Genomic DNA, 26101 nt, shown 5'->3' on the forward strand with positions numbered 1-26101 from the left:
TATTTTGTTCCTTGTTGAGTGTCTTTCTCCTTCCAACTAGAATGTAAGCTCTGCAAAGATGGGGATCTTTGTTTTGTTCCCTAATCTGTCCCAAGAACTTTGAGCAAAACCTGGCAGCTAGTAGGTGCTCAATAAATGGTTTTCGAATGAGTTTTCCCATCTCCAAGCAACTAAACCAAATACAGCAGAGCCTGCCTTTGTCATCTTTTTTGCCCTGGTTCATCAGATGAGTGCACTGCCTCCTGCATTCTTGCTGTGAAATTCCCTGTGTAATAAATCTATTGGTAGGCACCAGTGCTTCTCCCCTGTTTACCAGCTTGGGCTCTCCCATGCATTTGGACCTGACCTTGATGGTGACCTTACTCTATAGCGACAGCAGGAATTGCAGCAGCAAAATAAACTGATGGCAAAGACTCTTCATTTTTATGTCACACGGTTTATCTGCTTGCAGCATATGATGCATGGAGCCTCCAGGCAATATATCCCAAAAAGCAGAATTCCTCTTGCCATTTACTGCCTATTTATGAGCGTAGGGACCGAAATAAAAGGTTATGTTCTGAGAGAGGGGACATACTGTAATTCAGCCTCTGTGCAGGGCTTTTTATTTTGCTCTCTGGCTTTATTTACTATTTCTCCCATAGAGATAGATCATCCTTCTCTGTCGCTTCCAAATTTCTTTAGCCAATCTGACGGTGGTGACATAGTAATTCACCCTTTCGTCTTTATTCCCTCTGCTGTCACTCGGACTCTTTCTTGCCTGCGCTAGACCCCCATCTGCCCACCCCATGCCCAGGCTGACCCTCGCCCTCCCCTCTTGTGGCCAGCCATTGTCCAAGATGGAAACCCGAGTAGTGTGACAACATGTATGGTGGAAATATATTACATTTGAGTATATTGTTAAAGTAAGTATTTCTGAAAATAAAGCTTCTTTCTCTGAGGGAAATAATCATGATTTAAAATGCAATTTCACTGCTGTATAAAGGTACACATAAAATGGATGTCCAAATACACCCTGCTGTCTTCTCTCAAGGATCAGGGATGTCAAGGGCAGCTTTTCCCACCAGATGTTGGTAATTGAACCATATCACTTAGATTATTGAGTCCAGTGTGGGAATTGTGTGAAAAGAAATGGTTTTGGCTGGCTAAGGAGCAGTTGAGCAGGAAGGGGCTGCCACTCCCAAGTCCACTAATTAGAGCTAGTATGAAAGAAACATAAAAGACATCACAAAATTTCACATACTGAATGACTGTGTGCTTCATGCAGAATATATCAAAGACATAAAGAACAAAGGTCTTCTAGTGAGCTTTTAGTTGCTTCCCCCCAAAATTATTAAATAAAATTCAGTAAGTATTTACTTTGGTTTGGAAGGTTTTTAAAGGTTTCCTAAGCTGAAGGCTAAAGTTATGGAAGAGATTAGGAGAAAGAGCGGAAAACAGGTGGGGAGAGAAGGAGGATGGAAGGAAGAGAAAAGAGAATACAGAACACAACTGGGAGCCAGGGTGTTGGGGTCCCAGTACCCCCGCTGCCACTTACTGGCTCCATTCCTTGAAGAATCATGCTTCCCAGTCCGTGCCTCCCTTTCTCATCGGCCAAGTGGAGATGGTACTAATACTCAGCTCCTGGGGTGGTTGTCAGCATTCAAGGACCCAGCTAATACACGGTCGTCACTTGGAACAGTGCGTGGCCCTCAGCCAGTTCTCTATAAATGTTAGCGGTTGATAGAATGATTGAAATTGAAAATGCCGGACTTCCGCTCTCCTTTCTAAAAATATAATGGCACGGCATAAAGATGCAAGGGATTCTTCCACACCGGGTTAGTAGGGGTTGAGTCAAGTCATTGGCAGCACTGCCGCTGTAGAGGCAGTGGGCCCTCCACACACAGCACCTGGCACCCAGCTAAGCTCCAGGAAGCGACCAGAAGCCCCCACTACGTTGCAGATTTAACACAGAGGCCTGGGGTGAGGCCCAGTAGGAGTGGAGCAGAGCGTGGCGGTGAGCTTGCACGCTCCATTGCCGACGTGGGGTCTAAGTCAAGTGCACGAGGCCAGAGCAGGAACAGGGGTAAGCAGGAGAGGAGACGGAAGATCTGGGAGCTCCAGTGGCCACACCAGCATCTCCACAGTGAGAGCAGAGAGGGAACTGGACCCAGGCTGCGGAAATGCCTGTGCCCGAACCCTAGAAGTCTGCGAGTAGGGCCAGAAAGCTCTCGCATCTCACTGGCCAACAATAGAGAGAGACCCCTGGCCTGGGGTCTGTCAGCCCCTCTTCCTAGGGCAGAGGGACCCGGCTCCTCCATCGCCTTCAGGTGGACTCTCCTGGGACCAGACACCGCCAGGGCATCTGCAGTCAACCTTCCTCAGTGGAGGCAGCTGCTCCCAATCCATCCGGGACAGCAGGCATCGACAGAAGAGGGAGGAGAGGCTGATTCCACTTCCCGCTTCTTCTCACACTGACCTTTAAAGCACTTTCTTTGTTTTTATGTTTAAATGTAAGACTCAACCTTGCTGGGAAATGCCAGCAATGAAGATCCTAAACTTCACTTAGTTATTGGGTATCAAACCAACATTCAAACTTCGGTGATATCGAATTTTATTTATCCTTGGTTACCGTCAAGGTTTCAACTTTGCTGAAGCAAATGATCAGGCTAATCCAGGGAATGACAAACTTATCTTCTACTGGCCAAATAAAAATAAGGTTTTGGTAGGACACAGCCATGCCCATGTGTTTACATAGTGTCTGTGGCTGCTTTTTTTCTAGAAAGTCACCACTGAAACCATGTCATCAGCAAAGCCTAAAGTACTCAGTGTTGGGTCCATTCTGGAAAAAGTGCTGAGCTCTGGACCAGGCCATAGAAGAATAAATGGAGACACAACCAAATAAATTCTGTTTCTCTTCTGTGTAGAATTTTAGAAGTTCATTCATTCCCTGGAAAATATTTACTGAGCCTCTGGAATGTGCCATAGTACTTCCTAGTCCCTAGGGACACAGCAGTGAAGGAAACAAAGTCTTACCCTCAGGAAGCTTGCATTCTAGTCGGAAAAGGTGGACCGAAAACAAACACACAAACATGGCACTTGGAGATATATGCCTTCTAAGGTAATATAGATCAGCTCAGAAGGAGAAGAGGCTATTTTCAGCAGGATGGGGGAAAGGTATGTGGTAATGTGATATTTGAACCAAGATCTCCCCCACTTTCCAAATTCAGGAAATAAGTCATGTACTCTGGGAAGAGTATTCCTGACAGAGAAAACAAGTGCAAAGATGATGAGATGAAAGCATGCTTGAATAGATGAAGTAGCATCTTGATGCTGCTTACCTCTTTACAGTGACTTGTTTTTGATGTTTTGATGGACTTAACCATCCTAAAAGTTAGCTGATTATGTATGAAAGTCAATCCGTGCAATCACTTCTGAAATGACAGAATTTTCAAGGAAAAGCAAGGTCAATGAAAAGTAGTAGCATAAACAAGAGGGAGAGTGAAAGGATAAATTGAGAGAGATAGCAGGTGCCCGGTCAAGTCAGACTGACTAGAGTAAGAGAGAGATTTTGGATTTCCCTCAATTTGAAGTGGGAAGCCACCGAAAGGTGTGTTCCAAAGGAGTCCAGTCACCTGAGCCAGGTTTAGGAGCGTTCCATCTGGCTGTGGTGTGCACTCACGGGGGCAAGCAAGGAAGCTGGAAAAGCCATTGGAAGTCTGTACCAGTCAGCTTATGCTCAGTTTGCTGCAAGGATGAGAAACCCAGAATTTCAGTGTTGACAACCACAAAGGTTTATGTCTCACTGAGCTTAGATGTTGGCTGCTGTTCTGATCGATATTGTCTGGAATTCACATAGAAGTAACAGCCCCTACTGTGATATCTCTGGGCTCATGGCAGAGGAGAGAGAGAAATGGCCCATCCACACGATGGTTCCTGAATATTCTGTTTGGCAGTGACACATGTCATTTTCACATGCATTTCATTGGCCCAAACAAATCCCATAGCCAAGCTTATGGTCACCAGAGAATGTGGATACATAATTCTCCCATTGAAAGGGCCAGTGAAATCATGGAAGCAATACTATATCAGCAGTTATTGCAGTGGCTTCTTGTGTCGGGAGGTGCTGAGTAGTCATTTTCTGGATATATTTTGAACAGGATTGCTGATGGATTGAAAGGTGTGACAGCAAAAGACCCAAAATGCTATGGCCTTTAGCAGATAAATGAGTACCATATGTAGGAAGTAAACAAAACCCAGCCCTTTTATTTCCTCACCCACTTTTTTATGACATCTATTCTCAATTCCTTTTGCTCTTAGCTGGCTGCGGTCATTAGCTGAGTGGGAGTTCCCACAGCGGATACAGACGTCAGCTCTGGAGTCTGGCAAAGCTTCCTGGGTTTTAATCTTGCTTTCTCTTATGTGTAACCATGGACAAGTCAGTTAATAGCACTGAGCCTCAATTTTATAAGCCATGAAATGGTGGCTAATATTTTCCTATTGAGTGTTGGTAGCATGAGATAATGTAAGTCTATGGAGCATAATGTATGTTCAGTTAATGCCAGCTACTGCTTGAATTCATGAGAGTCTGAGGGAAGATTTAGGGTGAGCAGGAAGGTACTGAGAAGGTCAGTAGCCTGAGGTTAGTTGAGAACTGGGTTCCTTACATAGGTTTCCTTACTGCATCCTCACAATAGGCCTGTGGAATGGGATTTATCACCCCCGTTTTACAGAGCCACAAGGCATGCTCAGATCCCTCCCAGGGTCAAATAGCTTGTAAGTCAAGGTAGGATTCAGGTGCAAGTAGATTGTACAACATCCTGGTGCTGCTTGCCTTTATACAGTATGACATTCTTTTTTTTTTTTTTTAAGATTTATTTTTCATTTCTCTTCCCTTCCCCCCCAACCCCCCCCATTGTCTGCTCTCTGTGTCAATTCGCTGTGTGTTCTTCTGTGACTGCTTCTATCCTTATCAGTGGCACCCAAAATCTGTGTTTCTTTTTGTTGCGTCATCTTGCTGTGTCAGCTCTCCGTGTGTGTGGTGCCATTCCTGGGCAGGCTGCACTTTCCTTCGCGCTGGGTGGCTCTCCTTACGGGGCGCACTCCTTGTACTTGGGGCCCCCCTACATGGGGGACAGCCTGCGTGGCACCGCACTCCTTGCGCGCATCAGCACTGCACGTGGGCCAGCTCCACACGGGTCAGGGAGGCCCGGGCTTTGAACCGCGGACCTCCCATGTGGTAGCTGGACGCCCTAACCACTGGGCCGAGTCCGCTTCCAGCGTGACATTCTTGATGGGCTCAACGGGTCATAAACAGTAAGCCGATGACGTGTGAAGGGCAACCTGTGAATTCACTTCTAAAAAAGCAGTGAGTGATTCTCCTTGCTCCACGCAGGCAAAACCTCTTTTGAGAATATGTGCAAATGTAGTACAGAATTAGAAAGTCTGATTTATGCTCTGGGGCCAGAGAACTAGCTTTCTGACAGAGGTGTGCAGAAAGCCCTGTATTCTCTAGAGAGAGCGGAGAAGACAGGAAGGAAGTAGAAAGTCCCCCTTCAAAGGGGAGTAGGGAAAGAAATGCAGCTGAAAAGCAAAAGTATGGGAAAATGTGAAACCTCAATAATATTGTTAGTTTTATCACTTAAGAATAAACGAGGTCACACTTTAATGTCAGGTAAATAGGAAAAACATTTGAAAACACAAAGCAGGTGAATATGCAGTAAACCCTGCCCCATCATGCATTCCTCTAGGCATTTAAAATGAAAAGTAAATTGGAGATAGATGACAGACCATGACATTATTCATATGACTTAATTCAGTAATTTTCCTCTGAGAATCCATACCTAGAAAATAATTCAAAATATTAAGGAAAAAAATGAAGGGATTTTCTTTTGTTGTTGTAGAATTATTTGAATGACAACCTGTAAATATGCCAACAGCTGGAGAATGGTTAAATAAATCATGGTACTTCTACTCTCTAAAACTGTATACAGATATTAAAGCTTATGGCATATGCATTTGAAAAAAATACAAATTGATTAATAAAGTATGAGTGCATGTTCCAATATGAATGATCCTTGAAAATGCTAAATCGAGAGCAGCCAGACACAAAATGCCACAAACTGTATGATTCCATTGATGTGAAATGTTCAGAAGAGGCAAATGCATAAAAACAGAAAGTAGATTAGTGGTTGCCTTTAGTTGGGAGTGGGAGGTGGGGTGCAAAGTGCTACTCATGGTTATGAGTTTCCTTTAGGGGCAGAGAATGATTATGAGTTTCCTTTAGGGAGTGAAGAAATTGTTCCAGATTATGGTGATGGTTGTCCAATTCTGTGGTTAATACGCAAAAACCATTTTTTCTTTTTTAAACGGGTGAATTTTATCTCAATAAAGCTGTCAAAAAATAAAAATTGAGTATATGCTCTAATTAAAACTAAGTTTCAGGTACAAAAAACATGAAAAACAGACTAGAAGGAAATTAGCCAAATGCGAACAGTGGTTTGCCTGAGAGGGTGGATTAATGGGAGAAAACTCGTGCCTTCTAAATGTTTTCTAATGTGATTAGATTTCCCTCATTAGAAAGAAAGAAGCTATCATTGAAAAACGGAGGAGCCATTCTCCTTTACAAGTCTGTCTCCCTTTCCACCAAAATTCAGCCTCATTTCCTTTTACCCTCAGTAGACAGAAAGTGTACAGTCCAGCAGCCTTGGCTCCCATCCAGCCATTTCAGAGCACAGAATTCAACAAATAAGAAAAGACAACCTTAGTAGGTAGTAACCCCAAAGGAAAAAAATGGACGTATTAAAATTCTGGCATACTGGATATACATATGTGTTCTCGTTTTTAGGAAGTGATAGAAGCAATCGCTGAGTGTGCGTTTAAGACTTCGCCTTTTCCAATCCTCCTTTCGTTTGAAAACCACGTAGATTCGTGAGTATTCATTTCAGTTCAACAGGCAGTCTCCTTCCCAAATAGGACATGTTTAATAATCGTCCATCAGATTGCAGCTTAGTTTGACATTATTAATGGTTTCCATCCATCATATTGTGTATTAAGTGGCATGGTTTCATCTGTGGATGATGGAATTCACTCATTTACATCTCACTAGCGTTAAAATAATCCATTGGAATTGTGGAATCGGTTTGCATGCCATGGTATGATTTTTAAATGAAGGACTCTCCTTGTGAAAAGCAGTGGGACACATTTCTTTCCACACTCCCCATCTACACTAAAGCTTCTAGGTGCAATGGGCCACTTTTATACTCCTCTCTCGTTAGCTCCTTCTATAGCATGCAGATTTCCACAGGGTCAGTTCCCCTCCTCACGGGGCTGGTGGGGGGAGAACTGTGAATTCGTTTTGTCACAAAGTACCAGATGAAGGCACATTTCTATCTAATACGTGTATTTTAGATTATCATATAGTTACACACTTTAAGTGTGGATACTCTGTATCCAGGCTGAATTCACGTAACTGAAATGCTAGTCATGGAGTATATGAAGAATATGTAGTGCCACTATCGTGGCTCAAAAGGGCACTTGCAAAGGCCTCTCTTTCTTTTCAAAGAGCAAAGCCAGATTTCTCAACCCAAGCCAGCGGCGCCTGACTGAATCTGGCTCACACGTTCTATTTTCCGCTCTGTCCTGTTCACAGCCACTCCAGGGTGACTGACCCCTTTGTCCAAATAATTTGCAGTACACGCTTCAAGTTACCAAACCCGAAAGAATCCCACGTTCTCCAAGAGGCAGTTGGGTACAAGCAGATTTCAGCCTGAAGAATGTCTAAGTAGTTAAATGTGAAAATTTGTTAACTTCTACATGGAGAGAGGCCTTATTTTGAAGTAACCAAATTTATAGTTATCACTGTTTCTAGTTTGCCTTCAGGAAGTCCATATTGCATTTTACCAGCTGTGGATTCTGTTTCATTATGAAGCAATCATCCTATAATTGACGTAATCACGTGGCACCTAGTTTTTCTGACACTTCCGAGAGCTACCAGAAGAGAAAAGAACTTAATTCTTTTCCACTGTTCTCTTTCCTCTAACTTACAGGAGCACCTCTTGGTCACTGTGGTTAATAACTCCTCTCTGGTGACAGCTCTGCTTTGCACGTAACTTTCTGGAATACTCTCTCATTTCTGTCCATCTGTTTGTAATCAGTCTGTAACGAGAGATTTGTACCTTTCTTTTGGGCACTGTAGTTTCCAGACTTGTTGAGGTGTCATTTCCCTTTTGGAGAAAAAGGCATCTGGTTTACTTTTTCTCTTCTAGTAACGTTTCTATTTAAATTAGACATCACAAAAGGCTGTGGTTCATTCTTGATTGTCAAACATGCTACAGTGAACTCTCCCTTGAGGTAGCCAGAAGGGATTTAACAACAATCACTACCACAGACAAAGTGGCAGCTCATACAGTATTTATTTGGCACTTTAAGTACCAAACGGGATTTCCTTTACATGCATGAGCTCATGTCACATTCACCATAAATCAAGGTGCTTCTGAATGTAGATATCATGATTATCCCAATCTTACAGATGTTGAAACTGAGCCCCAGAGAGGCTGAATAACTTGTCCAAAACCATGCAGCTAGGACAGGGGAGAGCTGAGATCAGACTCAGCTGATCGGGCTTCAGGTGTGCCAACCCCACACCTGAAGTATCTAACCCTTCAAATTCAAAACCCTGAACTAAGACGCCTCCTTGCAGTGGTCGCATTTATATGGCTTATGTCCCTCCACTACAGAATGTTTGGGCAGACGTCAACATCAATCAGGACAGGTACCCAAATCTGGGCATGAAAACTAAGTCCTACATTGTACCCCAAAACAAAGAGGATAGACTCATAATACACCTTTCTGGTTAAAATAAATTGATAGATTTAGCTATTACAATGAAAAATTCATTCATGACTCACATGTGATTAAAAGAAAAACCAACAGGAAAACAACGTTCCCAGGATGCCATGATTTTATCCCAAACCATTGAGATAATCTCATGGCAATGAAATGCTAAGATACTGAATTCTGTTGTGGGAGGAAGTTGTTTGCTTCATATTTCCATTGTTCTTCAACTTCAGATACCGAAATGGCTCAGTAGCAACCCTTTCCTGGGAGGACGATTACATGCCCAAGGAAAACTGATAAACTTCCCCCTTTGCTAGTAAAACCCTGTTCTTGACATGTGGGCCTTTTGCTCATTCCCGAACCTATGGCAGGCATCATTCATCAGCCACAGCCCTCTTTAAGTCTAGATGCAACCTCAGAATCCTTCTTAACACAGTGACTCAGGAACAACCCTCCCGCCCAAAAGATCTGTAGTCCACTTGCCGTCCCTGGTGAACCATTTTAATTATTCTGTGTGCTGTGTACACTATGTGCCAGATTCAGAACTCCTGTCCCTGCTAATTAGGTCCACACCTCCAAGAAGTGGAAAAATCCCTCTGATTTTTTTAGTTTCATTCCAAATATTTGAGAAATCATCTATCAACAGACTCCGTGGGGAAGTCAGTTATTAGTTGCTTTCAACTTATCCTCAAGATAAGTGGTAGCAGAATAAAAACAATGGTTTCCCAAATGCCTTCTATACCTACCATCTCAGAATCTCATGGAGTGCTTTTCAAAGTGTAGATTTCTGAGCACCTTCCCAACCCCTAAATTAGAATTTCTAGAAATGAGACATGGAAATCTTGGGGGGAAAAAGTTCCCTACTTGACTCTGCTGTCCCTCCCAATTTGGCAATAAGGAACTAGCATTATAAAAAGAACTCTGCACCAGATGCAGGCTTCGAGAGAAGTAGCCTGTAGCCCTAGCTCAGCCACGGACCTCTGAGATTTCCAAGCATTGTAGATTCCTCATCTGCAGAGGAGATCAGTGTAGTTCAACTGAGATGCTGCTTTCCTCGGTCTTGGGAAGTGAAAGACATTTACCCACTCAAATGGGGCACATTCCTTAATCAGAAAACCAACCACTGTGCCAGATGCCTACACTTTAGGGGTATTTTAATATGTTCTGAAGTGTTTGTTATGGCCTGAAGCTTAAAAGGCATTCGTGAATTTTTTTCCTCTCGCTTCATCTCCATGGCAGCTGATATTTATGCTCTAAAGGCTTCATGATTTTTTTTTCTCTAATTGCAATTTGAATGCCTTTTATTTCTACTGTTATGACCCTCAATTAAAGTTGATTTCCCCACCTTCCCCAACCCCCCACCCCCGCTTCTGACGTTTTCTCTCGGTCACTCTCTTCTTCAAGTTCACTGCCAGGTGGACAGGAGGGCTTGTTGGGAACAGGAATAGCCTGATAACTTAAGAGTCCCTTTTACCATGTTCTTTTTTTTTCCTCTTTTTTTTTAAATGTTACATTCAAAAAATATAAGAGGTCCCCATATATCTCTCACCCCACTCCTCCCTCATCAAAAACCTCTTTCATCATTGTGGAACATTCATTGGTGTATTCATTTGTTGAATACAGTTTGGAGCACTGCTGCACCACATGGATAATGGTTTATATTGTAGTTTACACTCTCCCCCAGTTCACCCAGTGGGTCATGGCAGGACATACAATGTCCAGCATCTGCAGTACCACCCAGCGCAACTCCAAGTCCTGAAAATACCCCCACGTCATATCTCTTCTTCCCTCTTCCTACTCTCAGCAGCTATCATGGCCACTTTCTCCACATCACTGCTCCAGTTTCTTCCATTATTAATCACAATAGTTCCACAGCAGAACACCAGTAAGTCCATGCTAATCCATACTCTATTCCTCCATCCTGTGGACCCTGGGATGGTGATGTCCACTCCACCTCTATATCGAGAGGGGGTGTAGATTCCACATGGATGATGGATGCAATTCTCCTGCTTCCAGTTGTAGGCTCTCTTGATTCCCTGGTGTGGTGGTTGACCTTCTTCACCTCCCTGTTAGCTGGCCAGGGTAAGTTCAATAAACCAGAGGGTAGGAGTTGCAAGTCTGCTGAGGCTCAGGGCCCAGCTGGCACATGGACAGTCCAGAGATTCAGATCTCCTGAGTATACACCAACCCCAGTGCCAACCACACGTATGGTAAAAGTAACAGAACAGACATGTGTAGAAAGGTCACATCTGAGTCCAACTCCATCACACTCAGGAACACATACTCCAAAGTAGGGCCAAATTTTAAAATCTATGTCAGGCCTAGCTCCTTGCTCTTCAGAGTGTGGTTCTTGGACAAAGAGCATCTGCAGCCCGGGATGCTTGTTAGAAATGCAGAGTCCCGGGCTCCACCCGGGCACTAACTGGAGTGAAAATCAAAGTCCGAGGACAGCTGCCTGAGCAGTGCGCTCCCCTGCCCACCTGCAGCTTGTTGAAATGCTGCTCCCGGAGCCGCGTGCCAAATCAGCGGACCGGAGGCCAAGGGCTAGAGCCGGTGCCCTCCACGGGCATTCTTGCCTGGAATCGAGGGAGTCAGAGCGCTGGCACATCCCTCTGGTGACCTGATTTGGGGACCACCTGATAGAGGTGTGTCACCTGCGTACAGACACCTGGGAAATCTCCCCCACATTCCTCTCCGGGTAAGAATATGGTTGCCCTGGGCAACTCTGAACACAGGGCACCAGGGTAAAACCTTCCCATTCGCTCCAGGTCTGTTATCAAGGGGGCCGTTTTCAGAGTTGGGAGCCCCAAGTCATAACACAGCAGGAAGATGCCATCTCCTTCAGCTCTTATGGTTTAAAATTCCTCTTAGGACAGAGGTTCACAAACCCGATGGGGCATCACAGTCCTCTAGAGGCTTCCCGGCAGGCGACCAGTGCAGGTGTTGTCACCGCTGGGGACTGTGACCGTGAAATGGAGGCCGCGACCACTCCTCTTGTGCCACCTGGAGCGCGTAGGCCCAGGGCACACGCACCTGTCCTCAGCCGCAGCCACGCCCAGCAGCGGCAGGTCCCTGGGCAGCCCCCCCTGGAGCAGACGGTCAGAACCCAGGAAGCTCAGAGCCGTGACCAACGGGCCACGGTGCCGGCCGCCCCTGAGCTGTCCTTAAATGCCCACTGCCCGCTGCTTTCCAGGATCGACGCTCTCATGAGCAGCTTTTCCTCTGTCTCGCACTCCTGAGGAATGTCACAAATACATTCCGAGGGCTGCGAAAGCGACAGAATCTCCAAGAGGTCGAGAAAGGCTGTGTGAGGTGGGAGCTTGCTGTACAGCTTTGCCAGTGCTGCCGCTCCCTGCAGTTCCAAGAAAGCAGGGGCCTCGGGTTCGTGTTAGAGCCCCAGAGAACTCACCTGACCCCCACGTACAGGCTTTCCTTTGAAAAATGAATAAAAAGAGATAGAGTGTCCTTCTCCATGAACCAGTGCAATGTCACTGGAAGCCCCAAAGTCTCCTCTCCTAACCCCACGTAAAAACCACCCCTGATGATCCAGATTTAACATTCAAAGAGGAGAGAAGGAAAATGAGAGCACCGCTTTGGAATAGACTTGAATTGTAACAAATAAGGCTTTTATCACTGTTACTTAGTCTCAGTGCAGTCCCAATTCTGCTAAAATGTATTAACGCCGCAGGGTGGGAGAACTATTGGAAATGGAGTTTGACAGCCTGGAGATCCGAATCAGAGCCCATAAAACCCGATGGAATCAAATACCTCCATAATGATATTTAACGTTCTGCAGAATGAGAAAAAGACTGTATTGCTTTTAAAAAGGTCAAGGAAAGCAGGAGTGTAGCAAGAATACGGCTGTTCCCTTAGATCAACAGTGTTCGAGGAGGGGCTCTTACCCGCCTCGGTTCCACGGACCCCTTCCTACGTCCTCACCTCCTCACCGTCCTGTTCCTCTTCAGTAAATAGATGGCGCCCGCACAACAGGGCCCCACACGAGTGATGTTTTTTGAATTTCAATTCACGGACCCCTGGTTAAGAAACCCCGGCTGAAGGGACCCCAGCCCTCGAGTTGTGGGGCCGCGGGTGGGCACTGCCCCCTCCCAGTGAGAGCAGGTTTTGCCCACGTTAGCATTTAAAAAGCGTTGGCATCCATCACTTCCTCTTCTCGGCAGCCTGTGTCTCCTCCCAACAACACTTACCAGCCTCCTGGTTTTATAGATCAGAGCGGTTTGGAGCCGCGAGCCCCGCTTGGCAGTCCCCGCAGCTCCGGCCTTTTCCCATTAGACCAGTTTCCTGTTGGCAACATGCTCAAGACAACCCCTTGCCTCCCCGTTGCACTCACGAAGTCGCGAGCACGCCTCGCCAGGGTGCCCTGCCTGCTGGTCTCCTCTTTCCTCCAGGACCCTCCTGGGCCCGAGCATGCCTTCTGCCCTTGTCTCTTCCTGTTGAGCTTCGTCCTCTGTCTTTCTCTCCCTCGCTCCCTTCCTTCCCCTCTTTTCCCCCTCTTGGACCCCTCTCTCCCCCCACCTTTTATAAATGCACCTTTGCAATTCAGCTCTGGCCAAGAATCTCACCCAAGGATTCCTAGGAAGCCACGATTGTTTTTCCCCTCCACGTGCCTTGCACTTGACTTAGAATCAGGAGATGACACCAAGGGGACTGAGTCTCTAAGCTGGAATGTCCAGCCTCCAGGAGCAGCTGCCCTTGCAGCCCGGGGCGGGCAGGTCGCCCTCCAGCGTAGCCTCCTGTAGCCATGCCTACCCCCGTGGGTTGTGGTATTTGAACTCACAAGTCAGGCAAACAAGGAGGGGGTTGAGAACGATAAAGCCGATGCTGGGTGGTGGGCGAGAGACGCCTCCCTCTGCCGTCAGCGCTGACAAGCCTCCTGCTCTTCCTTCCTTCTCTTCGCCCTCAGCCCCAAGCAGCAGGCCAAGATGGCCGAGTACTGCCGCCTGATCTTCGGGGACGCCCTTCTCATGGAGCCACTGGAAAAATACCCAGTAAGCAGCTGTCGGGGGTCCCTACAGGGGCGCACGTGCTCTGCAGGGCTTGAGTCGGGGGTCGGGAGCAGACTCTCTTTGCACGTTTCTTTTCCTTGGTGAGATTCCTGCGGTTGACGGCGAGCTCTCGGGCCAGGAGGACACGGGCAGGGTGTCCCGCTGAGCGAGGGAGACGCGTCTCCGTTCTCATCCTCTTCCCATGGCGCGCTCCCTCCCCGCTGGACGTGGCTGCTCAGGGGGCTCCACCACCTGCAGCCACGATGGCAGGTCCACGGAGTTGTCAGGGGAGCCCGGAGCTCGGCCCCTTCCCAGGGAACCTCACACCCCTTTGAGAGAAGTGGGTCGGCACAAGGGGCCACTGCAGGTGGCACAGTGGCCCCCAGCCTGGCCCTGCTGGCCGCACTCCCTCCCTGGCACAGGACTTCTGGTGTAGCAAAGCCACGGTGACATCCCTGCTTCAAAAAGGAAAGCCACAGAAGTGTCCCAAAGTATGCCCTTCCCTCGCCTCCCCCCTGCCCTGTCCTCGCACATCCGTCAGTGAATTCATGGCAGACCCCAGCCCTGTCGCAAGAAGAATCTAGAGGATGGTTTGTGGGAGCCGGGTAGAGATTCTACAAATAGCTCATCTCATGATTTGCATTCAGCCTCTCTGACACAATCCCTAACGGCCTTCTCTTGGGAAGTTGATTTTCCCATTAGATGTGCCCGTTTGGGACACTGGCGGTAAGGCTGGCAAATAATGGTAGCTTGACTCTCAGGGCTGGGAGGCCTCCAAAGCCACGTGGGCCTCTGCGTCTTACCAGGATGAGGATTGTGCTGTTTTGAAAGTGAGTTTGAAGAGGGGCCTCCACAGGCTCCTTGCGAGCTGCCGTCCGTGTTTCCCCTCTTCCCGGCAGGTGCCGCACCCCCGCTGGCTTCCCTCCTTAGAAAATTCAGGCCACGGGTTCTCTCTCTGAACCAAGACCATTGGGTTTATATGGTCCTTGGGAAACTTCATGCAAGTTCAGGCTTAGTGCCCCGAATTACCAGTACCTCCCAGGGGTCTTCCTCCCGTAGACTTTATTGTGGAAACTTAGTAGTGCAATAATTAAAGCATCCCTTTCTTGTGAACTGTCAGCTTTGAACAGTTTACTGGGCTGTGTTGAAGGTGGTAAAAAAGAATCGGGACCCTCCCGATGCCCAACACGGTGCTGGGGGCTTGTTTGGAGAGGGGAAGCATTTTCAAAGAACGTGCTTTTCTTTCCCTTTAGCTGGAATCTGGAGTTCCTCTTCCAAGCCCTATGGACTTAATGTATAAAATTTTGGTGAAAAATAAAAAGAAATCCCACAAGTCGTCCGAGGGAAGTGGCAAGAAGAAGCTGTCGGAGCAGGCCTCCAACACCTGCAGCGACTCTTCCAGCGTGTTCGAGCCCTCGTCCCCCGGCGCCGGTGAGTGCGGCGAGCGCTCCTGCTCGCTGCTGTTCGTGGCTTTAAGAACTGCGGCTCTGCCAGGAGCCTGGGAGACCTTGTAAAACTCCTATTTCAGCCCAGCGTAAAACTGTTTGGGTGTTCTGTAGCTACTGTGCCAAATTACTACCAACCTGATGGCTTAAGACTGGACAAATTCATAGCCTGACAGTTCTGTAGGTCAGAGTCCCGGTTAGGTCTCAGCGGGCGAAGCTGCAGGTGGTGGCCTGGCGGTGTGTTTTTCCAGGGGGCACCTGTTTCCTCACCTCACTCTCAGGAGTCACCACCTGATTCTAAGTTCCCCGGGCGGTGAGCCCTCACGTTGGTAATGGAGCCGGCCCGGGACGCTCACCTGACGTTCCTGTGCTCGTACACTGAGGAGTACGGAGCGTTTCAATTGATTCGTGTCAGAGCGTGTGTTAAAGGGTGGAATGGCAAGGTTAATTGAATTATCTATCAGAGCAAATAGGTAATGCTTACATCATTCATTTCACTTTCAGATTTAGGTTGAAATCAATTTTTATGGTTGAAGAAAAGAATTCAAAGGGGGAAGTCAGTCTAATTCATTTCCCAAATTCAATTAGAAATTTAGCAATCTGAAAAGTACATTACAGAGCTCTCCTCACTGGAGGCTAATCAAGCAGAGGAAACTTTAAGCTGGACTCTAAGAAGTTCTTCTATTAAAAGTTTAAATAACAACATTGGAACAGTCACTTAGGAAAACAGGCGGGTATCTACAAAAGCTGAACGCATGAGCCCCCATGTCCCAGGAATTCCACTCCTTGGTATGTGCCCAACAGAAAGGTTTCTATGTGTTGACCAAGAACAAGAATTGCTTAAAGCAGCACAATTTACAAGAGCATTCGAACTGGAAACCAACCAAATGCCCATCAACAGATAAATAATCAGGGTGTAGTCACACAATGGATTAAAGTACAGCTACAAGAATGATCTATTACTGCACAGAGTAATAGGGATAAATCTCATAAACAACGTTGAGCAAAGAAAGTCAGATACAAAAAAAGGCATATACATATCTTTCCATTTCTATAAAATACAAAAACAGAAAAAACTAATCTATGCTATTAGAAGTCCAGATGAGGGGAGCGGATATAGTTCAAGTGGCTGAGTGCCTGCTCCCATGTACGAGGTCCTGGGTTCCATCACTGGAACCTTCTAAAGACAAACAAACAAAAAATAACAGCTGTCATTAGGAAGCAGGTGTAGCTAAGTGGTTGAATGCCTGCTTTCTGTGTACAAGGGACTGGGTCAATTCTCAGTACCTCCTAAAAAAAAAAATCCAGATAATAGTTACTGTTGGGGAAGAGTGAGTGGAAGGGAGCCTCTGGGGAGTTCAGCAGATTGGTTATATTTTGCTTCTTGATTTGAGTACTGGTTACTCAGGCATGGTTAGTTGGTGAAACATCATTGCATTGTACACTTATGATATGTGTACCTTTCTGTATACCTATCATTCAGCAATTTAAAAGTTTTAAAATAATAAAATTAATATATAAACTCCAGGACAATCAGGAAGAAAAAAAAAAGTCGACCAAGACTTTAATGTATCTTTCCTTCTATTTCTTCTGTTTTGGGGGTTCTCCGCTACCAGTTTTTCCTTCCGTTGTTTAGATTACAATCCTTGTCCATTGGCATTATATAATTCATTGGAAGTCTGTTTGTAGCTTTTGAATGTGTATTTCAAACATTATTTCAGAATGTTTTTTTTTTCAAAAATAATTTTTGTTCCTGGGAAAAATGTTCCTTTTGAAGTATGGAAATGCATGTCATCAACAGGTCCACCTTCAGCAGGCCACCCATTTCCTAAACACGTCCCACCCTTAAATGACAGCAAACAAACCAAGTCTTCTTTGCATGTGGGTGCTTGGTTTTTTCACAGCTGCCTTTCCCACTACTAGTTCTCTCCCTCCTGTTAACTGATGCATAACACAAATAACGATTTTTACAGGCAGTGAACATTATTGCTTAATACAGAGAAAGATCAGCAATCTGTTAGTAATTCAGTAGATTTCATAAACCAGTTCCATAGCTCATTGTGCAATCATTTTTCATTTCAATGGAAATTTTTGGACATTTTCATATGCAGGTAGACCCCTGTATAAAGAGCACTGCTAATTTACCACCTGGTTAATGTTCCTGGTACTGGGAACTCAGGTAACTTGAAAAACATGAAATTGGGTCTTTATTTCAAAGCTCATTTACTCCTGCCCCCAGCTGGCCAGATGCCTTGCTCCAACTCAGCCCTTGCCTGGGCTCTTGTCTTAAAGCACTCAGGCATAGCAAGACTTCTTTGTATGGTTCAAAAGGTTTCCTCCCAGATCCCTACAAAGATTAGAAGGAAGGAACCAGTTTCTTGCTCTTACAATAAAGGAAGATAAGTTCTTTCTCACATAAGTCAAAGAATGATCTGATAAGGTATTTGGAATGACTGAGATACGGTTATATTGGTTATATTGCTATACCGAATGAAGCATTTGTAAGATGCTACTGAACGACTTCTCTACTTGAAAAAATCCCCTCTGATTAAACCAAAAGAAAAATAAATAACAGAAAGAATTTGGGGCAACACATTTTTTTAAAAAAGCAAAACTTAAAATGACATCTGCCACCTAAGACTATGCGTCTCTAATATAATAAGATATGGGATCCATCCAAAATACAGCTGATTCACCTCAGTAACTAAAGCAACAAAGTGGCTCTCTAAGGCTTTCTTGAATCAAGCCATCAACAGCCTTATTGTTCTCAGAAATCTTTTCCCTCTTAAGCTATTTCATGAATACTTTACTCACTTCTTTCATTCAGGGACTGACTAAAATTCTTCAGCCAACTAGAAACATTTATAAACTCCTTGGAGGACGATGAGGGGGATGCCACGTCTTATATATAAATCGAGCAGGGCAGCTAACTTTCTGATGACTGGTGGAGGTAGTTACCGGCGCAAACGGCCTCATTGTTGAGCCAGTGTTGCCATCTACTGGGCTTGTCGTGCTATTGCATTGTGTTAACACGGAAAGAGGAGTAGACGAACAAAACAACCCAGAACTGTGCCATCTTTAATTTCATTTGAAAATCTTTTTATATAACTTATATTTCTGAACCTGACTTAACCCAGGAGCTTTGCAATAATGTAATTCTTCATATTATTATGGATATTCGACCTAGCAGAAAAATCTGGTAAATCTTAGGGGGAAAAATAAAGGAAAGCCTGTCCTCAAAATGACTGTAATTGGCTAAATATGAAGCGTTCATGACCAAAGTAGATTTTCAAGCATAATGACTTTAAGAGTTCACACATTTTAATCTTCCCCTTTAAGCCAACTTACATCCCTTTCTAAGATACGGGCATTGTTCAGGAGCCAGTGCATCCATGAGATAAGTTTGCAGGCAAATCCTAGGACATGGTCAATAACTAACAGTTTTTGGAGTCAGGAGTTATCATAGCCCCACCTGGTGCCCCAGGTTACATCATCTTCCTGGACTTCTGTGCGATCCTGCATGGCCTTGGAATGGTGGCTGCCAGGTCCTTGGGGTGTGTGCCAGCCTTATCCAAGAGCCAGGGCTCGGGAGAGGGGAAGCTGGGAAAGGGGAACTTCAGCTGACTGAGAGACAGAGACCCTGAAAGCGAGAGTATACATTAGGGTAAGATACCTGTGCCCTAGAAAGCTAACTACATATGCCATCAGAGGTTCAGAAAACATGTAGAGAAATATCGCTAGGACAAGAATTTCTAAGTAGAATTTGGAAATTTCAAATGATAGCCGCAAATCAAATTTAGAAAAATTGATATTCAAAAATATCTCTTTTATTAATAAAACGGACATCCTTGAAAGAATCTTTTAAAACAGTGAATACCCCTTGTATTGATCAGCCAAAGGGGTACTGATGCAAAATACCAGAAATAGGTTGTTTTTTTATAAAAGGTGTTTATTTGGGGTAGGAGCTTACAGATACCAGGCCAAAAAGCATCATTTACTTCCCACCAAAGTCTATTTGGAGCAAAATGGCTGCCAACATCTGCGAGGGTTCAGCTTCCTGGGTTCCTCTTCCAGGGTGTTGCTTCTCTCTGGGCTCAGAGTTCCTCTCTTCCTGGGGCTGGCTTCTCTTTCCCTCGTCAGCTTACTTCCTGGGGCTCCAGCTTAAGGCTTCAGCATTAAACTCCAACATCAAAACTCCAACATCAAAACCCCCCAACTCTGTCCTTCACCATTTATCTTTTATCTATGCCCTAATGACGTGGCCCAATCAAAGCCCTAATCATAACTTAATCACGCCCAGGTACAGACCAGATTACAAACATAATCCAATATCTATTTTTGGAATTCATAACCATATCAAACTGCTACACCCCTCTCATCAAATTTTGGTGGTTCACGTTACACGTGCTTTAAATCTGTACTTAATGCTCTGTTCTTAAAATTTGACAGGGGAAGCTGATACAGAGAGTGACGATGATGATGATGATGATGACTGTAAAAAATCTTCAATGGACGAGGTGGGTACCATTCACCGCCAATTGGCCGTCTGGGCTGTGCCTCCGCAGTCCCTGGTCCTCGCCTGCCATCTAGTGGCAAAACGCGCCACAGTTCACTTTAATGCTTTCTTGCCATCCTGGTTGCCAAAGGAATAGGCGAGGCATCACGCACTCTTCTTTATCAGGGGCAGAGTTGCTGAGATTGCCTTCCATCAAACCGGTAGGGAGAGGGTGGGTTCCAAACTTGTGACATCCTCCTGCCCGGTTCATTCATTTTTTGAGGCAATCAAATGGATCGCCAAATGATTCTAGAGAAGGTCTGGCATTTGGAGACATGTTCAGAAATCTGGCATTAATTCCACTGTTGCAATTCTGGAACCACTAGAGCTTCCCCTTAGTATAAACTCCAGCATCCCAGGTAACTTCGTCAGCTCAGAAGTACTTATTGTATATGCCCATCAGCAAATTAATGCATAAGCAAAATGTGGCTCCTACACATAATTCATTCAATCATAAGGAAGAAGGAAGTTACGGGACATGCTCCTTGCGGGCAAACCTTGAAAACGTTGTGCTCAGTGAAATAAGCAGGGCACATAAGGACACTTATTGTACGCTATAACTTATAAGAGATGATTAGAAATGGCAAATTTGCAGGAATGAAAAATAGGTTAGAGCTTGCCAGGGATGAATGGGGGACAGGGGAGTGTTTGTATGGAAAAATTTAAAGAATAAAAATAAATTTTTTTTTAAATTCACTTCACAGAACCTAGCTACAATTCAGTGACGGGTCAATTGGAATTTAAATATTTGTTTTAGCAGGAGCCCTGGTCAGGAAACTTATCCTGAACCTGCTTTGAAATATGTTGGACTGCCTCAGGTTCAGGGCCTGGATCTTTACAAATTCAATTAATACAAACAAATAACATGATAAGCTTCTTCTCCTCTTACCATTATTCACTCAAATGTAGTCTATATTTTTAGTCATTATGTTCCTCACTAATTTTCAAATTAAAATCCAAGAGGATAACTATTATAATGCTTGGTAGAGTAGTTCTGCGTGAGAATTATTTCAAATATGTATACTTTTAAATCAATGACTCTTTGATCATTTAAAAACTAATGTATTTATTGGATGGCCCATTGGCAACTGAAAATTCCCCAAGTGAAGTCTAACCTAAATTTTGCTAAGGGAGTTTTCGAGAGAAATCTTGTCTCCAAAAAGGAAGATCAGTCTACAGAGTCTACCTCATACCACAAGGTTATTTAAAATCTTATCCAAGTAATATGTGGTAGAATACTAGCTGAAATAACATACGCATGTACTGTGTGCTGGGCACTGTTCTAAGCTCCTTCACAGAAATTAACTCAGTTAATAATCACGACAACCCTGTGTGGTGTAGGGATTCATGTATCCTAAGGCCGTACATGAAGAGCAGAGCTCCTCACACAGCTTCTGAGTGCTGGGATTGGGCCTCAGAACCAGACTCCCTGGCTCTCGAGCTTCCTGTGGCTCTTACGTGCTACCCCCTCGTCGAATGTTTATGCACAAGGAACCAGGAGGGGAGGGGCGAGAAGAGTGTGTGAAGAGGAGCGCCCTTCGCCCCTGCCAGCTCCCTTGCGCAAGGCCACCCTTCCTAACGGGGTCCTCCTCGCTGACAGCCAACTGCACCATCATTTCCCAATCGGACAGTGAGTTCTTTGTGGACTAACCTTAGACCCCTTCTATGGCAGGGGTCCTTCACCTGTTTTGTTCCCTGGACCCCTTTGCCAGTCAGGTGACAACCTCGGGCCCCTTCTCAGAAGGTAGCAGCAGAGTGTTTTCAGACACTCAACATCAGCATGTCTTTAAGTGATATTTTAGGATTATTCAAAATAACGTTTTACAACTTTCCCGTATGCCTGATAACTAGCACAGTTCAACATCTATCCAAAAGGTCATTTTTGGCAAACATTTTGAAATTCGAGTTTTCCTATGGCGTCATAAACCATCTCCGCCATCCTTACCTGCCTTTGTGTGCGCAGTTATCCACCACACTCAGAACATGCTACGTGAAAATAAAGGTCATACTAAGCCCACGCTCTACTGTGTATTAGTTAATAAATACGTCGCACACACCAACATGTCCCCGCAAGAATGTTTTTAAATGCATAAGATAAAATTACAAAGGAAATCAGTTACATATATTGAAATAGTTACTAGAATAGAAAACGTAATCCTACACATACGTGCTTCTTTTTTACCACATTGAATAATAATCCAACACATCAAAAGTAGAGGAAAGCTAAAGTTAAATTTTACTTTTTAGAAACAGTGTGCAGGCTGTTGCTGCTTATCTTGAATAAGAACATAGAACTGCGGTGCAGTCTTTGCAAGGCAAACACACATTTCATGCTGGACAACTACTGGACTTGATTTTTTTTCAGTTCAAGCTCACAGACCCCCTGGAGTCTTTCCACAGACCCCTTGGGGGTCCGCGGACCCCTGGGTAAGAGCCCCTCACCGATGGATTCTGTGGAAAATGGGCTAACTCGGTGCTTCTCGAAGGTGCTTGTGTCTTTGAATCTCATTGTGAAAATGCAGCTGCTGGTCTGGGAGGCCTCGGGGCAGCCAGCGTCTGACTCCACTTCGAGTGGCACGTCGCCCTCCCCCCACGCCTGGCATAGTCTAAGCGAGGCAGTGCCTCCTGTCCCCCTGTAATGGATGTCCTATTGGTGATAACCGTTCCCGGAAGAGGGGGGATGGTTTTCCGCCCGCGTGGTCACGGGATGGTGGCCGCCATGGTGGGTGCTGACGCCAGAATCCTCATTTTTATCCCCCTCCAGGGGACCGCTGGGAGCGAGGCCATGGCCACGGAAGAGATGTCCAACCTGGTGAACTACATTCAGCCCGTCAAGTTTGAGTCATTTGAAATTTCAAAAAGTAAGTTTTCCCTGGAGAAAAACCCTAATATAGCATATATGGAGTACATTTTAAACACAAGGTAAATCCACCAAAGAACTTACCCTGAAGAGAGCCATTCTGTGCTTGTGAAGTTGTGAACACATGGGCTGGCTCTCAGGTGATCTTTATTAATACATGTAGCTATGCACCTATTTATAGGTATTAGGAAGGGATGAAGTCGTTCTCCCCTATCCCCCTAACCCACCAAATACAAGCTTATGTGAAAAATATTACACCAGAGTACAGCCAGTTGAGAATTTTGCTTTTTTTTTTTCCACTCTGTACACAGTGGGATCCAACCATGGCTTATTTAAGTGACAGTGCTGAAATGCATTTTCTACCATCCCCAGAAGGCCAGCCCAGATAACTGGAACCAAACTGACTGATTCACCACTTTGCGTTTGTCCCGCCCATGCTTTATATAGTTAGGAGAATATATAATTAATTTCACCCCACTTTGTGTCTTCCCTTCCTCTAAGTACATACCCATACTGGATGCAAACAAAAATAAATATCATGTTTCCTCTCCATATAGAAAAGAACTCTCTTATGAAATTACCCTTTTATTCGCAACAATGTAAGATGCTATGAGGTTCAGAGAATCCTTTGGACTTTTTAGTGTTTTATAAGGGTGTCTTCTTAAAAGTTGATTTCCACATAAACACAGTAGCTGCTTACAAATATCTATAAGAGATGCTGTATATCAAAACCCAAGCCTTTATGTAACACATTTACTTATTTAATTTTGTTTAAAAAAATGTCTTAACTTAGTGGCATATGATATCTAGTCTCTCTAGTTAAGAATTTACCTGCCAATCCAGTTTACATAGAAGATTTCAGCATTTTCTTTGATGTTATAATTACTGGTGCTTCTTACTGCATGTTGTTCCAGTTGAAAATCCTAAAATAGTTCTTTTCATATTACTCTAACTGTCATTGGCTATAAAATGAGTTTTCCTGATTCATTTGTTAAAAGCTCCCAGACAAGCACTGGTGTGAGAAGGAGAAAATGTACCTGAAGTCCCAGATTCACAGACAAGGACGTTGCTCCTTGTGTTTTACATCATTTGATCACGGTTTTAAAAGAATAAAGCTCGTATTTTACAAAGTGTCCACCAATGTTGACTCAGTTTTATTAGCAGCCATGCTAATTTGGTTATGACTGACCAAAAAAGAGAATTTAGGGTTCCCCATAAAGGAGACCTGAATTGGGGGGTGGGAGGAAATGAACAAGAAACTGCCTGGCAATGATCTGGGAAAAGCAGTTTTCATTAATTATGGAAGAGGGAAAATTGTCTCAGAGGTAAACTCAGGCTTACAAACCTGAAACCTCTCTGAACACTCCGTATATGACCTGTATCTGAAAACCGTATAAACCATTTGATTTTTAATTGGAAAGAAGGTGTAGAAGCTTTTTTTTATTATTTTTGTCTTTTAAAAAGAAAAAAAGATACATAGATCACACAAAATGTTACATTAAAAGATATAAGAGGGCCCCATATACCCCACTCCCCACCCCACTCCTCCCACATCCACAACCTCTTTCATCATGGTGGCACATTCATTGCGTTTGAGGAATACCTTTTGGAGCACTGCTGCACCACATGGATAATAGTTTACATTGTAGTTCACACTCTCCCCCAGTCCATTGGTGGGTTATATAGCAGGATAAATAATGTCCTACATCTGTCCCTGTGATATCATTCAGGACAACTCCAAGTCCCAAAAATGCCCCCATATCACACCTCTTCTTCCCTCTCCCTGCCCTCAGCAAATAAATGGCTAAAAAGCACATGAAAAGATGCTCAACATCACTAGCTATTAGGAAAATGCAAGTCAAAACTACGATGAGAGACCATCTTACACCCATAAGACAGACAGCTATTAAAAAACAGAGGACTGCAAGTGTCAGAGAAGACGTGGAGGAACAGAAGCTTTTTGACTCTCTCTCTAAACAAAGATTGTTTCATTTTCTCACTACTATTGGAAGTTTGGAATTCACTTTCGAAAGGTTTCAATTGTATTCAAGAATATTGAGCTCTTTAGCATGTTCATCCCTCTGGCCCTCATCTAGACGACGAGGCCAGTAGAGTGGAAAGTTTCAAGGATCCTTCCACTCCCATAATTCCCACGTCACATTAGTTGTTTAAAACAGAAAGGTGAAGATGAGAGGATGAAGAGATAGTCAGCGTTTAACCCACACTCGTCCATGGTTGACTTCATTACTCTCCAGCAGTGCTCTCAAAAAACCAATCTGGATGAATTTAGAACAAAAGATTCCCAAAGGGCCCCTGCTTTTTTGACAAAACCATTTCCAGTGCCACTGAACACCTCTAAAGATCACTTCTCCATCATAGGGCCACCATGTCACGAACTTCCAAAACCGAAAGCACATCTGACCCGAGTAGTGCATCTCGAAAGGGATGTCCAAGGATCAGCTTTTCTTCCAAATAAATAGTTCTCTAAAACCAAGCAAAAATTTTGAATTTAAAATCATGTTGGGGATTAATTGCTCTTAATTCTATTAAACACTTGTACTTCCTTTATAATGTTATAAATTGTAATTTCTATTTTATTTCTTACTTTCTTCTTTTCATGTTTTGTTACTTCAGAAAGAAACAAAAGTTTTGAAATGTCTTCCTTCGTGGAAACCAAAGGACTTGAGCAACTGACGAAGTCTCCAGTGGAATTTGTAGAGTATCCTTGATTTGACGAATGAGTGCTTAATTAACACAACTCTAGTCATGTCCCGTTTGTTTAATTTTTTTAATAGGGAGAAAGATGCAAAAAATGGCTTAAATCTGTATCCAGGGAGTGATAGCTGGTTTTGGACCATTCTGCAAGGCTGCCTGAGGTAGCCTGACAAATGGAGAAGAAAAGCAAGTCCACATCTCAAGCTGTGCCCTTTGGGTTCTCAGCTTCTCCAAGTTTGCTCCTCCATTAAACAGACATAAGGAAACCGACTTCATGGCTTTATCTGTGGTTAGGTGTAACATACAGAAAGAGTGCATGTGTGTATATGTGTGCAGTTACTACCTTCACTTTACACATATAACAAGTGCCAGTAAAAAAAAGTAGTTAGTAGTTGTGTTGATAATGAAAAGAATATAAATGTTTATTCTAATAATGTTTTTGGCATTGCTGACAACAAACCTTTTTTAATATATCAAACTTTATTTTTAAAGAGGTTTTAGATGACAGAAAAGCTACATTGGAAGTGTACAGGATTCCCACAAACCTCACCCTCTCCCCTCCCACATCTTCCTCTATTAATAACATCTTATTAATTATGTGGTCCATAATTATACTGATGAATAACTATGGAAACATTGCTGCTAACCCAGGCCTATGTTTACCTTGTGGTTTACCCTTAAATCCAGGGCCCTGAAAATGCCCTGCGTT

General features: G+C 44.3%; 1 protein-coding gene across 4 annotated transcripts in view; it reads left to right on the plus strand.

Annotated features, from left to right (window-relative positions):
- Positions 1-26101, plus strand: part of PLCB1 (phospholipase C beta 1) — a 699686-nt gene that overhangs the window by 529247 nt on the left and 144338 nt on the right. For all 4 annotated transcript variants that reach the window (XM_004470680.5, XM_004470679.4, XM_058287542.2 and 1 more), the window contains 6 exons: positions 6824-6906; positions 13736-13820; positions 15071-15248; positions 19712-19779; positions 22582-22678; positions 25312-25396. In XM_004470680.5, coding sequence (XP_004470737.1) covers positions 6824-6906; positions 13736-13820; positions 15071-15248; positions 19712-19779; positions 22582-22678; positions 25312-25396 — 596 coding nt within the window. The remainder of the gene's footprint in view (positions 1-6823; positions 6907-13735; positions 13821-15070; positions 15249-19711; positions 19780-22581; positions 22679-25311; positions 25397-26101) is intronic.

Source organism: Dasypus novemcinctus, chromosome 24 (assembly GCF_030445035.2).
Source record: "Dasypus novemcinctus isolate mDasNov1 chromosome 24, mDasNov1.1.hap2, whole genome shotgun sequence".
NCBI classification, from domain to species: domain Eukaryota; kingdom Metazoa; phylum Chordata; class Mammalia; order Cingulata; family Dasypodidae; genus Dasypus; species Dasypus novemcinctus.